Below are 14,695 nucleotides of genomic sequence, written 5' to 3'. Positions count from 1 at the left end.
CCACGGGGCAGTCTCCAGGGCAGAGCCGCGCCCTGATTGGCCCTCAGGAGGATGGGCGGGAAAGCGGAGGGGGCGTGGCCACGGGGCAGTCTCCAGGGCAGAGCCGCGCCCTGATTGGCCCTCAGGAGGATGGGCGGGAAAGCGGAGGGGGCGGGGCCACGGGCAGTCTCCAGGGCAGAGCCGCGCCCTGATTGGCCCTCAGGAGGATGGGCGGGAAAGCGGAGGGGGCGGGGCCACGGGGCAGTCTCCAGGGCAGAGCCGCGCCCTGATTGGCCCTCAGGAGGATGGGCGGGAAAGCGGAGGGGGCGGGGCCACGGGGCAGTCTCCAGGGCAGAGCCGCGCCCTGATTGGCCCCCAAGGTGATTGGCGGGAAAGCGCTGAGGGAAGCACGGTGGGCGGGGCTACGCTGAGGGGAGAAGAAGCCCGGCGCCATTTTGTGTCACTCCGAGTCAGGGCCGCGGAGAAGAAGGAAGAGAGTGAGCGCGGGGACCATTCTGGAGCGGAGGGCGCCTGGTTGTGGAAGTCAGCCAGTCATTCCGCCTCTTTTCGTGTGGGAACCACCTAAGCCAGGCTGCCTCGGGGGGCCTCTCCCACCCACCCACGCGCCCAGGAGGTGAGCCTGAGGGGCCGCGGCCTAGTCCTCCAAGGGGGCCAGGTGTGTGTGTGTGGCAGGGGGAGGGGGGAGGAGCCCCGCCTGTCTTCCCGAGTGATTGGCAGGCGAGGAGAGGGAGGGAGGGAGGGGGCGGGGCCTGGGAGGAGGGGCGGGGCTGCGCGGTGGTGGCCCCTCCTCCTCTCCTCGTGGGGCCCCCTCCCTCCCTGCTGGAGGATCACACACACACACACACACACAGAGAGAGAGGTGTGTATGGTCGAAGGCTTTCCTGGCTGCAATCACGGGCTTGTTCTGGGGTTTTTCCGGGCTGTATGAACAGCTGTGGAACGCCCTTCCTTCCCGCAGACGTTAGATCGTCTCCCTCCCTGCTGGTGTTCAGGAGAAGAGTGAAGACCTGGCTCTTTGAACAGGCGTTCAATTAAGCAGTGCAATCAATTGACTGAGTTTGGAACTGGAATAATGGATGAGGAGATCGGATTGTGATTTTTGCTGATGAGACGTGACGGATTATTATTATTATTATTATTATTAACTTTATTTGTACCCCGCTAGCATCTCCTGAAGGACTCGATGCGGCTCACACAGGCCGGAGCCTCAGAACACAATACAACAAAACATAACACAACAATAAAACAAAAGCAAATCAAAATAGTTAAGCAGAATAACAACACTAGTAAACAATACATCAGGACAGTTAAAAACTGGGCCGGCCAGAGCAGTGGGGTACAGGGTTAAAAGTGCTGAAATGGCAGGAGGAATATGGGATTAAAATAGTGCGGTGTGCAGCAATCTTAATTATACTAAAGTGCTTCTAGGATTTGGGGTGGGGAATTCCTAATTTGGGAAGGCACAACGGAACAGCCAAGTTTTTAGATTCTTTCTGAAAACTGCTAAAGTAGGGGCCTTTTGGAAGGGCGTTCCAAAGTCGGGGGGCCGCCACAGAAAAGGCCCTGTCCCGTGTCCCCACCAAGCGCGCTTGCGACGTGGGTGGGATCACGAGCAGGGCCTCCCCCGAGGATCGGAGTGAGCGTGTGGGTTCGTAGATGGAGATGCGGTCGCGCAGGTAGGGTGGTCCCAAACCGTTCAGGGCTTTGTAGGTGAGCACCTGCACCTTGAATTGGGCTCGGAAAATAAATGGCAGCCAGTGGAGCTCCTTAAACAGAGGGGTAGACCTCTCTTGATAATGAGCCCCGGTTTGCATCCTGGCTGCTGCCCGCTGGACCAATTGAAGTTTCCGAGCTGTTTTCAAGGGCAGCCCCACGTAGAGCGCATTGCAGTAATCTGTTAGTTATTGGATGTATTGATGTTTGTTCATTTACTGATGTATTGTTGTATTGTTTTAACTGCTTTAGTGACTGTTTAGATGCTAATGCTATGCACTTTGTATATTGTCCTGTTGTAAACCGCACTGAGTCGCCTACGGACTGAGATAGTGCAGTATACAAATAAAGTAAATAAATAAATAAATATGCCATGGGCGCAGGGTTCCTTCCTGGGCCCGGTCCTGCTCAGGATCTTCATTCATGACTTACATGAAGAGTAATAATTTTTTTTATCGTGTCATCAGCAACCATTGTATCACAATTCTAACAGAGCAAAACAAACACAGATTAAAAAGAAAAAGGAAAAAAAAGACACACACACAGATTTTGCAAATTTGGTATTTGGTTAAATGTCCTTTGACCAGTCTCTGGCCACTTGGAGTGCCTCTGGGGTTGCCGCAAGAAGGTGGTCCTCCATTGTGCATGTGGCAGGGCTCAGGGTGCATTCCTCCTCGCAGGATTGCAAGACATCCAGGTGTCCCCTGGGCAACGTCTTCGTAGACAGCCGATTCTCTCGATCCAGAAGCAACCTGAGACGACTTGCAGCATGCAAACAAGAGTAATAATAATAATCTACATAAATAAAAATGTAATGTTAGTTCGTGCTACCATCAGAACTCAAAAACCACTGGGGGAATTGACACAAAATTTGGACACAAGACACCTCTAACAGTCCAATTTATGTCCTCCACTCAAAAAAACTGATTTTGTCATTTGGGAATTGTCGTTGCTGGTATTTCTGAACTCCACCAACGATGGAATTGAGCCAAATTTAGCACACAGGGATCCTATAACCAACTGAAAAAACTGGAAAGGTTTGGTGGACATTGACCTTGAGTTTGGGAGTTGTAGTTCACCCACATCCAGAGAGAACTGTAGACTCAAACAAGGGACTCGGTGCGGCTTACATGAGGCCGAGCCCAGAATACACTTACTTACTTACTTACCAGAATACAACAATTAAAACAGTAGCAACAGTAATACAAACAACAAACTCATAACAGAAAATAGCAATAAACATTAAGAATAACAGCGACATTTAAAAAACCTGTGGCAGGGCAATGTACTAATTAAAAATTTAAAAAATATGCTGGTAACATATAAACAGGATAGAAAATTTGGAGAGGGATCGAACATGTAGACAATCTTAGGTCACTATAAAGTGCATTTAGGGACCAATTGCCGGGAGTTTCCTTATTCTGGGAAGGCACACTGGAACAACCTCGTTTTCAGGCTCCTCCTAAAGACTGACAGCGTTGGAGCATGTCTGATGTCCCTGGGGAGCGAGTCGACGGGCCACCACCGAGAAGGCCCTGTCCCTCGTTCCCACCAATCGCGCTTGCGAAGGATAAAAAGGCAAGATCATCAAGTTTGCAGGCGGGACCAAATTGGGAGGGAGAGCCAAGACTCCAGAGGACAGGAGTAGAATGCATAATGATCTTTACAGATTACAGAGATGATTGGCCAAAACTAACAAAATGAAGTTCAACGGGGACAAATGCAAGATACTCCACTTAGGCAGAAAAAACGAAATACAGACAATTGTCGAAGGCTTTCATGGCTGGAATCACTAGGTTCTTGTGGGTTTTTTCGGGCTATAGAGCCATGTTCTAGAGGCATTTCTCCTGACGTTTCGCCTGCATCTATGGCAAGCATCCTGATTGTTCCCTCTCTGTTGTTTGGCTGCTGGAATTCCAGAGTTTTTTTAATACTGCTCGCCAGATTTTGTTCATTTTCATAGTTTCTTCCTTTCTGTTGAGACTGTCCACGTGCTTCTTGTGGATTTCAGTGGCTTCTCTGTATGGAAAGGAAGAAACCATGAAAATGAGCAAAATCAGGTGACCAGTATTTAAAAACCCTAAAATTGGTTGGTCCGACCAAGAGAGCATGGGGAGCAGGACTTCCCTGGATCGGGGCACTGGGCTCCTCTTGATCCAGGCCAACACCCCATTGGCTTTACTTGTTTATTTACATATTTATTTACAACATTTGTATGCCGCCCTTCTCACCCGAAGGGACTCAGAGCAGCTTACAAGGTATATAATATATTAAGTTATTAGCATAGTACAACATCAGTATTATATATTACTATACCGTAATACACCATTATATTAGTAATATTACATGTATATACAATATATTATATTATTAGTAAAGCACAGGAGACAAGATGGAACTGTCTTCAACTGCAGCCCCCCCCCCCCTCCACTCTGGGCAGAGCAGCAGTTGGTCCGGGGGTGGGGTGGGGTGGGGTGGGTGGGCTCCCAACTGAGGATTGTGAGAGCCGTTCAGCAGTGGAACTCTCTGCCCCGGAGGGAGTGTGGTGGAGGCTCCTTCTTTGGAAGCTTTGAAACAGAAGCTGTATGGCCATCTGTCGGGGGTGCTTTGAATACAGTTTTCCTGCTTCTTGGCAGATTGGGGTTGGACTGGATGGCCCACCAGGTCTCTTCCAACTCTAGGATTCTGTGATATAGGCAGGAGACAAGAGGGAACTGTCTTCCGCCCCCCACAGAACCACCGCAGGACGTTCCTGGCTCCTGTTCCCCTTCCTTCCCGGAATAAACAATAATTCCATGTTCTGACTGATTCGCTGCCAAATGTCCTCTGAATCGCTTCATTCCACCTGTGGGGTCAACCAGTCCTACCGTACCCTCTACAAACCCCGGTTAGATTCATTTTCCATCTATTAGATTTGGCCCCGCCCACAGTGTTGGACCCTTTTCTTTTTACGTTGTTTTTGTTTTATTGCTGATATGTTATATGTTATTTATAAATATTTTGTATTGTGTTTTATTTTTATTACTTCTTTTTTTCCTTTTGTTTTATGTTATTTCTGTGTTGATTTACTGATGTGTGTATTGTCGGGCTTGGCCTCACGTAAGCCGCCCCGAGTCCCTTTGGGAGATGGTGGAGGGGAATACAGAAAGTGTTACCATTATTATTATTATTTATTATTATTATTATAACTACACCTCCCAGAATGCAAAGTCAGTACCCGCCACACACACACACACACACACCCAGTATGTTCAGTTGGTCATGGGGTTCTCTGTGCCAAGTTTGGTCTTGCTCCATTGTCGGGGGGGCGGGGGTGCCGTCACAATTTCTCTGGATGCGGGGGAACTACAGCTCCCAAAAATCAAGGTCGATTCCCTCCCAAACCCCTCCAGTATGTTCAGTTGGTCATCAGGTCTGTGTCCCAAGTGTGGTCCAGGTCAGTCATACGTAGGGGTCGCATTCATCTGTGGAAGAGGCTGAAAGTACTGCATCTATGTTCTATCCCCCTCCCAGCCTCAACTAGATGTAAAGTGTCCAGGTCCATCATTGGTGGACCTGTTATGTCAACTCCACTGGCTGCCGATCCAGTTCTGAGCACAATTCAAAGTGCTGGTCTTGACCTACAAAACCCTATACGGTTCCGGCCCAGCGTATCTGTCCGAACGGATCTCCCTCTACGTCCCACCTCGGAGTTTAAGATCTTCTGTGGAGGCCCTGCTCTCGGCCCCGCCTCTATCACAAGTGAGATTGGTGGGGACGAGGAGCAGGGCCTTCTCGGTGGTGGTCCCTCACCTATGGAATTCACTCCCCGGGGAAATTAGATCATCGTCATCCCTCCTTTCCTTTAGAAGGAAATTAAAGACATGGATTTAGGACCACGCGTTTGGGCAATCTGGCAGATAAATAAAAGACGACGACGACTGATAGGAATGGAAAATGTGGAATGAAGTTATGGACTCTGAGTGGCGAACGTTGAGCATAAGATTGGTTTTTTATTGACTGTGATATATATTGATTGTTTTTAACTGTTATAACAGTTTTGATTGCTGTCTATATTTTATCTGTATTACGTGTAGGCATCGAATTGTGCCTTTTTGTAAGCCGCCCTGAGTCCCCCCTCGGGGGTTGAGAAGGGCGGAGTAGAAGTACACGAAAGAATAAATAAATAATAAATAAAATAAATAATTGGTGGGGTTTGCAGTGGTGCCTGGAGGCAGGTGAAGGGACTGCAAATCGCATCGTCCATATTCCATCCCCCCCCCCCCCCCCAAACCTTACCAGGGCGTAACACTGGTCGTGTGGATTCTGTGTCCCAGGTTTAGACCAGGTCCATCATTAGTGGAGTGTGGGTTGCAGTGGTTTGTGGAGGTGAGGGCCAAAGTGGGTGACGGTACTGCAAACACCATCATCCGTGATCCATCCTCCCCTCAAACCTCACCAGGACAGAAGTGCCTTAACATAAGAGCATCAGCATGCAATTTATAACGTACCAATTTGCAAACATGACATGCAAACGAAAGTTCCCCTGCAGATGGCCATCCAGCCTCTGTCTAAAAGCCTCTGTGAGGAAGCGTATGCTTACTGCCACCAATTTGTAACCGTTTATAAAGGAGCCACCACGTTGTCAGGGTTTATTTATTGGATAGCTAATAGTATTGATTTGGTCTTCCTTCTGTGTAGCGGGACTTAACTCGGAAAGAAATTGTCTCAGAGGCAAGGCTTTAGGAAAAGAACAGTAACACGTGCATTGAAATGTAGAGGAAACCTGATGGGTTCAATGGTTCTCTTCTCTTCGAGGTACAGATCTTCAAAGGACTCTTCCTTCCACTAAACAGGTTTCAAACTTAGTTCCTTTCAAAAGTTGTTTCTTTCTTTCTTTCTTTAACCGATTGGTTCAGGCACACGCTTATCCTTGCGTTATGATGGTTCTGTTACAATAAAGATACTTATTAGGTTTTCCCCTCTTTTTTCCACAACTGTTACTTTTAATATAAATAAGCCACCTGACTTATCTAAACGATCTTGGCTCAAAGCCCTAAACGGTTCCGGCCCAAGCGACCTATCCGACCGCATCTCTGCCTATGAACCCACAAGGGCTTTGAGATCTTCCGGGGAGGCCCTACTCTCGATCCCGCCTGCTTCTCAAGTACGGCTGGCGGGGACGAGAGATAGGGCCTTCTCGGTGGTGGCCCCTCGGCTGTGGAATGCCCTTCCCACGGATATTAGGCTAGCACCATCCCTAATGGTATTCCGTAAAAAAGTTAAAACCTGGCTGTTTGAGCAGGCGTTCCAATAATTAGTGCAATAATTGGTAATGGACATAGGAATGGAAAATGGTTGACGAGTCTGGATTATGTTTTTGTGGATGAGACGATAGTGAATAGTTATTGTAGTAAGTGTTTATTAATTGTGTGCTGCGCGGGATTGTTAACTGTTTTATATTAGCATTGAATTTCTGCTGTTCTTGTTGGTTGTAAACCGCTGTGAGTCACCTTCGGGCTATTTATTTATCGTGTCATCCGCAACCAGAACATTGTATTACATTTCTAACAGAACAAAACAAGCAAACAGATAAAAAAAACCCAAACAAAAACAAAAAAAAAACACAAAGTTTGCAAACTTGGTAGCTGATTAAATGTCCTTTGACCAGTCTCTGGCCCCGTGGAGTGCCTCCGGTGTTGCCGCAAGAAGGTCCTCCCTTGTGCATCATTGCAGCAGGGGGTCAGTGGTTTGCTCTTCTCCGCACTCGCATGTCGTGGACTCCACTTTGTGGCCCCATTTCTGAAGATTGGCTCTGCATCTCGTGGTGCCAGAGCGCAGTCTGTTCAGCGCCTTCCAAGTCGCCCAGTCTTCTGTGTGCCCAGGGGGGAGTCTCTCAGCCTTCGGGCTGAGAACAGCGGTATATAAGTAAAGTAAATAAATAAATAAAGCCAAACCCTGATTCTTAATATCAAAGAATCCGTCTTCCCCTGTAGTTCTTTAACTACAGAATTCCTGCTGGTTTTCCACACACAACAGGGCCAACCACCTCTGTAGTTCACCGACCACAGACAGTTTAAAGTGGCTGCCCTGCCAAGTGGCAGTTGGCTCCGCCCCTATCTCCATAGCAACTCAGCTCAAAGCAAGCTAAGCCGGTTACCATCCCCCTATATTATGCAATACTACATACTTACCATTACTAACCCTTATTTATAACGATACATAACTGTAGGAAAAAAAATGTACACATCATCACAGCCTCCAAGGAAGGAATGTCTCTCCGAGGGAGAGAGTTCCACTGTTGAACAGGTCTCCACGTGGCCAGGAAGTTCTTCCTCGTGTTCAGGTGGAATCTCCTTTCTTTCCTGTCATTGAACCCACGGCTCCACGGAGTCCTCGTCTCCAGGGCAGCAGAAGGAAGCCTCTCCCTCTTCCTTAGGACACCATTCCACGTATTTGTGCTTCCATGTCTCCTCCTCCCAACCTTCTCTTCTGTGGCTGAACAGCTCTTTCAGGCGCTCCTCTTCAGAGGGATGGTTCATGGTCTCCAGGCCTTTCGTTCTTTGAGCCTCCCTCTTCCTCTGATCACCTTCCAGCTTAGAGTCCATCTCTCTTTTGAACCGTGAGGCCCAGAACTAGACCCAGTGTGATTCCAGGTGCTACTGTTATGAATCGTAATGTAAATATCTGATATGCAGGATGTGTTTTCATTCACTGGACCAAATTTGGCACAGATACCCGATACGCCCAAATTTACTTACTTATTAGGCAATGCCTCGTAGCTCGAGGATGAGGGTCTTCCAGATGTGGTATCTTGGCGGTGGGTCTGCAGATGGCTATGGAGCCCTAGTCTTGACCCACATGTTCTCCCGCATTGAGGACATCGGTTTCCAGGTGGCAATGATCTTCACTGCCCAAATTTGAATACTGGTGGGGTTGGGGGGGGGGAGTTAATTTTGTCATTTGGGAGTTGTTCTTGCTGGGATTTATACTTCACCTCAAATCAAAGAGCATTCTGAACTCCACCAACAAATTTGAATACCGGTGGGGGAATTTTTTTTGGGGGGGGGGGGGTAGATTGACTTTGTCATTTAGGAATTGTAGTTGCTGGGATTTATACTTCACCTTCAACCAAAGAGCATTCTGAACTCCAACAACAATTGAGTTGAACCAAATGTGGTACACAGAACTCTAATGATCAACAGCAAATACTGGAAGGGTTTGGTAGGCATTGACCTTGAGTTTTGGCATTGTAGTTCACCTACATCCAGAGAGGACTGTGGACTCAGGCTATGATGGAACTGGACCAAACTTGGTACGCATACTCAGTATACCGAAATGTAAACACTGGCAGAGTTTCGGGAGAATAGAGCTTGGCATTTGGGAGTTGTAGTTACTGGGATTCACCTACAATCAAAGAGCACTCTGAACCCTGCCCACAATGGATCTGCACCAAACTTGGCACACTACCTACATGGCCAACATGGAATACTGATGGTATTGGGAGGCTGTTTTTGAATTCTGGAAGTTGTAGTTCACAAACACCAAAAAGGAAGAGATCTTCAAAAGGCTTCCTAAGACCATCAGAAATGTGTTTTATGATGGCCTTTGGTGACCCCTCTGAAAGCCCCCTTGCTGCCCCCCAAGGGCCCCGCCCCCTAGGTTGGCAAACACTGCCTTATATCAACCTTCCTGGTCACTGAGATCTTCAGGAGAGGCCCTTCCCTTGGTCCCACTTCCATCTCAAGCTTGGCTGGTGGGAATGAGAGAGAGGGCCTTCTTGGTGTCTGCCCCTCGACTCTGGAACTCCCTCCTCAAGGAAGCCAAAATGGCCCCCTCCTTGCTGTTGTCCTTACTGTAGGAAGCTGTAACGAGTTAGGAGAGAGGAGGGACGGTTTATTATTTATTACTCTTAATGGTGCCATCAATGTGTGATGTGAGGTATTATTGGGAGATATGGCACACTGGACGCAGAATTAATGGAGATGAGGCAGTCTTCAAACAAAAGAGAACAAGTTTATTGAGCACAAAGCGTGTGGTTGCAAGTTGTAACTTTTCTTATAGAACTCAGAATAATGCTTGGTTAGTTGAATGTTACACTTTTTCAGGTTATACAGTATCTTCCTGAGGTGAAGCACTTATTACAGAACAAAGTTCCAATACAGGGATGTCTCCCTTATCTGATCCTCCCTTGATCAGATACTTAATAAGCTTATTCTTTAGCCTTTCTTTAGACTAACGGAATACTGGTTATGTTTCCCTTATCAGACTCTCTGGCTAAGAAACTTCCAGTAGCTTAATCTGGCTTTCCAAAGCCTCGAAACTTTGCTTCACAATTCACTCTTTTACAGCTATAACCTCCTAATCTTTCCTCTACCAATTCCTCACCCTCCAATCTTAACTCCTGACTGCTCACTCCTCTAACCCTAAACCCTAACTCTGACTGTTCACTCCTCTGAACCTAAACCTTAACTCTGACAGAACATAAACTGTCGTTTTTCAAACTCTCCCCTCTAAGCTCCTCCCACTTCTCTACAGCATCGTCTCCATGGTAACGCACTCCTCTCAGCTAGGCCGCTCCAGCATTAGTGCAACCAATCCAAACACAAATACAGTTAAAATCATACACTTTATAATCAACTTCTTTACAGAAGCTAAAACCTTTTTATTTGGGCAGGCTTTTAAAGAAGAAGATTGTAAAGATCAATTCAAGGGGTCTTGTGGTTTTTAACCTTGAGTATGTTTTAATGGTTTTATCTGGGAATTTTTAAATACCGCTTATATTTAATTCTGTTTTAATGTCTGCATATTTTTATGTTTTAAATTGTATGCTGATGTTTTATGTTCATCTGCTTTCAGTATCCATGAGGGGAGATAAAGCAGGCTATGAATCAATATAATAATAATAATAATAATAATAATAATAATAATATCATCAACAATAATAATCTTTCACTTCTTTCGTAACCAGGTAAATGAGGAATCTTTGGAGCCACCTCTTGAATGCAGTAAAGAAACCAATAATATAGGAAGAAGAAATCCTCTCAAGGTGATGATCTTGCAGAATTCTTGACCTCTCAGATAAGAAAGAAAAAAGGAGTCAAGTATCTGTATTGCAATTAAACACCCTTATTACTGTTGATATGCCGGAGAAACCCTATAAATGCCAGGAGTGTGGAAAGAGTTTTGCTTGGAGTAAAAGCCTACGTTCACATCAAAGGCATCACACTGGGGAAAAACCCTTTAAATGCCTAGAGTGTGGACAGAGCTTCACTGAGAATGGAAGTCTACGTAGACATCAAAGAATACACACTGGGGAGAAACCCTTTAAATGCCTGGAGTGTGGAAAGAGCTTCACTCAGAATGCACATCTACGTTCACATCAGAGGACTCACACTGGGGAGAAACCCTATAAATGCCTAGAGTGTGGACAGACCTTCACTCAGAATTCAGGTCTACATTCACATCGAAAGACTCACACTGGGGAGAAACCCTTTAAATGTCTGGAGTGTGGCCAGAGTTTTGCTTCGAGTTCAAATCTACGTTCACATCAAAAGACACACACTGGGGAGAATCCCTTTAAATGCCTGGAGTGTGGCCAGAGTTTTGCTCGGAGTACAATCCTACGTTCACATCAAAGGACTCACACTGGGGAGAAACCCTTTAAATGCCTAGAATGTGGACAGAGCTTCACTGAAAGTGGAACTCTACGTTCACATGAAAGGACTCACACTGGGGAGAAACCCTTTAAATGCCTAGAATGTGGACAGAGCTTCACTGAAAGTGGAACTCTACGTTCACATGAAAGGACTCACACTGGGGAGAAACCCTATAAATGCCAAGAGTGTGGACAGAGCTTCACTCAGATTGGAAATCTACATAGACATCAAAGAACTCACACTGGGGAGAAACCCTATAAATGCCTGGAGTGTGGACAGAGTTTTCCTTCGAGTTCACATCTACGTTCACATCAAAAGACACACACTGGGGAGAAGCCCTTTAAATGCCTGGAGTGTGGAAAGAGCTTCACTCAGAATTCACATCTACATTCACATCAGCAGACTCACACTGGGGAGAAACCTTTTAAATGCCTGGAGTGTGGAAAGAGTTTTACTCGGAGTACAATCCTACGTTCACATCAAAGGACTCACACTGGGGAGAAACCATTTAAATGCCTGGAGTGTGGCCAGAGTTTTCCTTCGAGTTCACATCTACGTTCACATCAAAAGACACACACTGGGGAGAAGCCCTTTAAATGCCTGGAGTGTGGAAAGAACTTCACTGCGAATGGATCTCTACGTTCACATCAAAGAATTCACACTGGGGAGAAACCATTTAAATGCCTGCAGTGTGGACAGAGCTTCGCTCGGAGTGGATATCTACGTTCACATCAAAGGACTCACACTGGGGAGAAACCCTTTAAATGCCTGGAGTGTGGACAGAGCTTCTCTCGGAATGCACATCTACGTAAACATCAGAGGACTCACACTGGGGAGAAACCCTTTAAATGCCTGGAGTGTGGACAGAGCTTCACTGAGAATGGAAATCTACAATCACATCAAAGAATTCACACAGGGGAGAAACCCTATAAATTCCTGCAGTGTGGAAAGAGTTTCGCTCTGAGTGATATATAATATAATAACAAAACTTTATTTATAGACCGCCGTCTCTCCCCAAGAGGACTCAGGGTGGTTTACACACACACACAAAAAAATCAAACATTTAATACCCTATGTGAATACTAAGATCTTTAAAATAATACAAAATAATAACACAAATTTATAACAAAAAAAATCAAAATAAAATCTGAGTAATCAAATAAAATTATACTCATAATAATCAATTAAGACATACACCCTGAGAAAACGATTAAAGTACAAATACATTGGGCTATACATGCCTGGAGTGTGGACGGAGCTTCATTGAGACTGGAAATCTACATAGACATCAAAGGATTCATACTGGGTAGAAACCCTAGACATCCTTAGAGTATGTACAAAGTTTCAGCTGCAGTTCAGGTCTATGTTCACATCAATGAACCCACACTGGGGAGAAACCCTATAAACTCAAGGCATGTGAAAGAGCTTCTCGGAGAGTTGAACTCTACATCGACATAGAATACACATTGGAGAGAACAGTGGTTTCTGGCCCCAGAGACACTCTCTTTGTTGTGTCATACGTTATTTTTGTGTCAGTAAAATAATAATAGCAACTTCATTTTTGTTCCCTTCCTCCATCTCCCCAATTCTTGTCTGTTTTGGTGCAAAATTCGTAAATACAGTAATTACTATTTATTTATTTAAAGTATTTATATTCCGCCCTTCTCACCTTGAAGTGGACTCACAACGTTACTGTATATTGAATTTCTTTTTCTGTTGATTTGTTGTAAAACATGATGTTTTGGTGCAATGCAATGCAATCTGTAATGGAATCTGATGTTTAATAGGCTTTTCTTTAATCTCCGTGTTGTCCAATATTTACGCATATCCAACATTCTGACGGCCCATTTAGGTTGCAAACGCAAGACTCTCCTGTAGCAGAAAAAATAGAGTCTGAATAAGTTAATTGATAAGATGTGCTATTACTAACATTGATATATCTTACTTGTATTTTACGTGTTCACAGTACCAATATGTGCTGTTTTGTAAGACACCCTGAGTCCCTTTGGGAGATGGGGGTGGGGCATTTTGGTGAATTGCCTACTTTTAGGCCAGGGAAAGGCTCAGGAAGTAGGCCCAAGCATTTTCGGCAACCATTTCGTGGGATGGTGCATGGAGGCAGCCATCTTAGAGTAACCGTTTCCTAGAGCAGGTGGAGCTTAGGAGCAGCCTGGAGGGAAATGTGGAGAACCTTTGTGATTGGCTAGAAGAAAGTGGGCGGAGCTTAATGAAAGTGAGGGAAAAAATGGCCTGAAAGGGTGCGTTTTAAAATCTGACAGTTCAGTCGGTCTGAGGGTTGGCGAGACAGTTCTTATTATTTATTGTTTTAATGATTGCTTATGTACTGTCTAATTATGATTTATGTTTAATTGTGGTTTTATTGTTGTGGTTGTTATGGTTTGGCATCGCGTCAGTGTCCAGTGTATGGCTCTGAAGTTTTGTCAGTTATGTGTAAACCGCTTTGAGTCCCCCTAAGTCGAGGTGAGAAAAGCGGTATAGAAATACTGTAAATAAATAAATAAATAATAGAAGAAGATTAGGTTTTGAGTGTGTTAGGGAGAGCAGTTATAGGAGCCAAAGTGGTCAGTTTTTAGGTAGAATAGCTGGTGTAGAGAACAGACAGATCCAAGAGAAAGGACTGCCTGGAGTTTTTAGGAATTCTAGTTAGAGGGAAATCTGCTACTTTTTCCGGAGGGAGTGAAGAGTTGTTTTGAAACCAAGTATTGAACTGTTTTTAAAGTAACCATACGCTCCAATTTATTATTGCAACCGTTAAGCTTAAGTGCCTGTATTGTTGAAGTTCACACAAATAAACAACTTTGTTCTTTGTTAAACAACAACTGTCTCAAGAGTGCCTCTCTGTGAACTAGTCCCATTGCAGTTTGGAGAAACAGAATTTTAAGATTGGTGGCAGCGTTTATTTAAAGGAATCTCAGGTCAGAGCCCTGAGTGCAAACCCAGCACATTCAAGCTATTAAAAAGCTCTTGTCAAACCAAAAGCTAAATACTCCTTTAAAGTGTGGTGGTAGCCAGTGATCACTGAAAATTACCTCAGAATACAGAGTTTGGTGGCAAAGCCTAAACAGCCTCCATGCAAGTAATTGAATTTAAATAGTAATCATTTAGAATTGGTGAGCAGCGTTTGGGACTGTTAGTAAGAATCCTTTTTACAGGCATCAATGCTGTTATTATTTGGTTATTTAGAGAAAGAAGGGGCAATATAAAAGTTGAAAGAAATCATCGGCCTGGTGGGCCATCCAGTCCAACCCCATACTGCCAAGAAGCTGGAAAATTGCATTCAAAGCACCCCAACAGATGGCCATCCAGCCTTTAAACAAAGCCTC

General features: G+C 45.3%; 1 protein-coding gene across 1 annotated transcript; it reads left to right on the top strand.

Annotated features, from left to right (window-relative positions):
* The first annotated feature begins 418 nt into the window (after positions 1-418).
* On the top strand, positions 419-14,191 carry LOC137096685 (zinc finger protein 160-like). The gene is made up of 2 exons (XM_067466366.1): positions 419-613; positions 10,664-14,191. The coding sequence occupies exon 2, from the start codon at positions 10,836-10,838 to the stop codon at positions 12,324-12,326; it is 1,491 nt and encodes a 496-aa protein (XP_067322467.1). The 5' UTR covers positions 419-613; positions 10,664-10,835; the 3' UTR covers positions 12,327-14,191.
* The last annotated feature ends 504 nt before the right edge of the window (positions 14,192-14,695 follow it).

The sequence above is a fragment of the Anolis sagrei genome, chromosome 3 (assembly GCF_037176765.1).
Source record: "Anolis sagrei isolate rAnoSag1 chromosome 3, rAnoSag1.mat, whole genome shotgun sequence".
Lineage (NCBI taxonomy): Eukaryota > Metazoa > Chordata > Lepidosauria > Squamata > Dactyloidae > Anolis > Anolis sagrei.
Note: the sequence above shows the minus strand (reverse complement) of the source record. Positions and strands in the feature narration are given on the sequence as shown.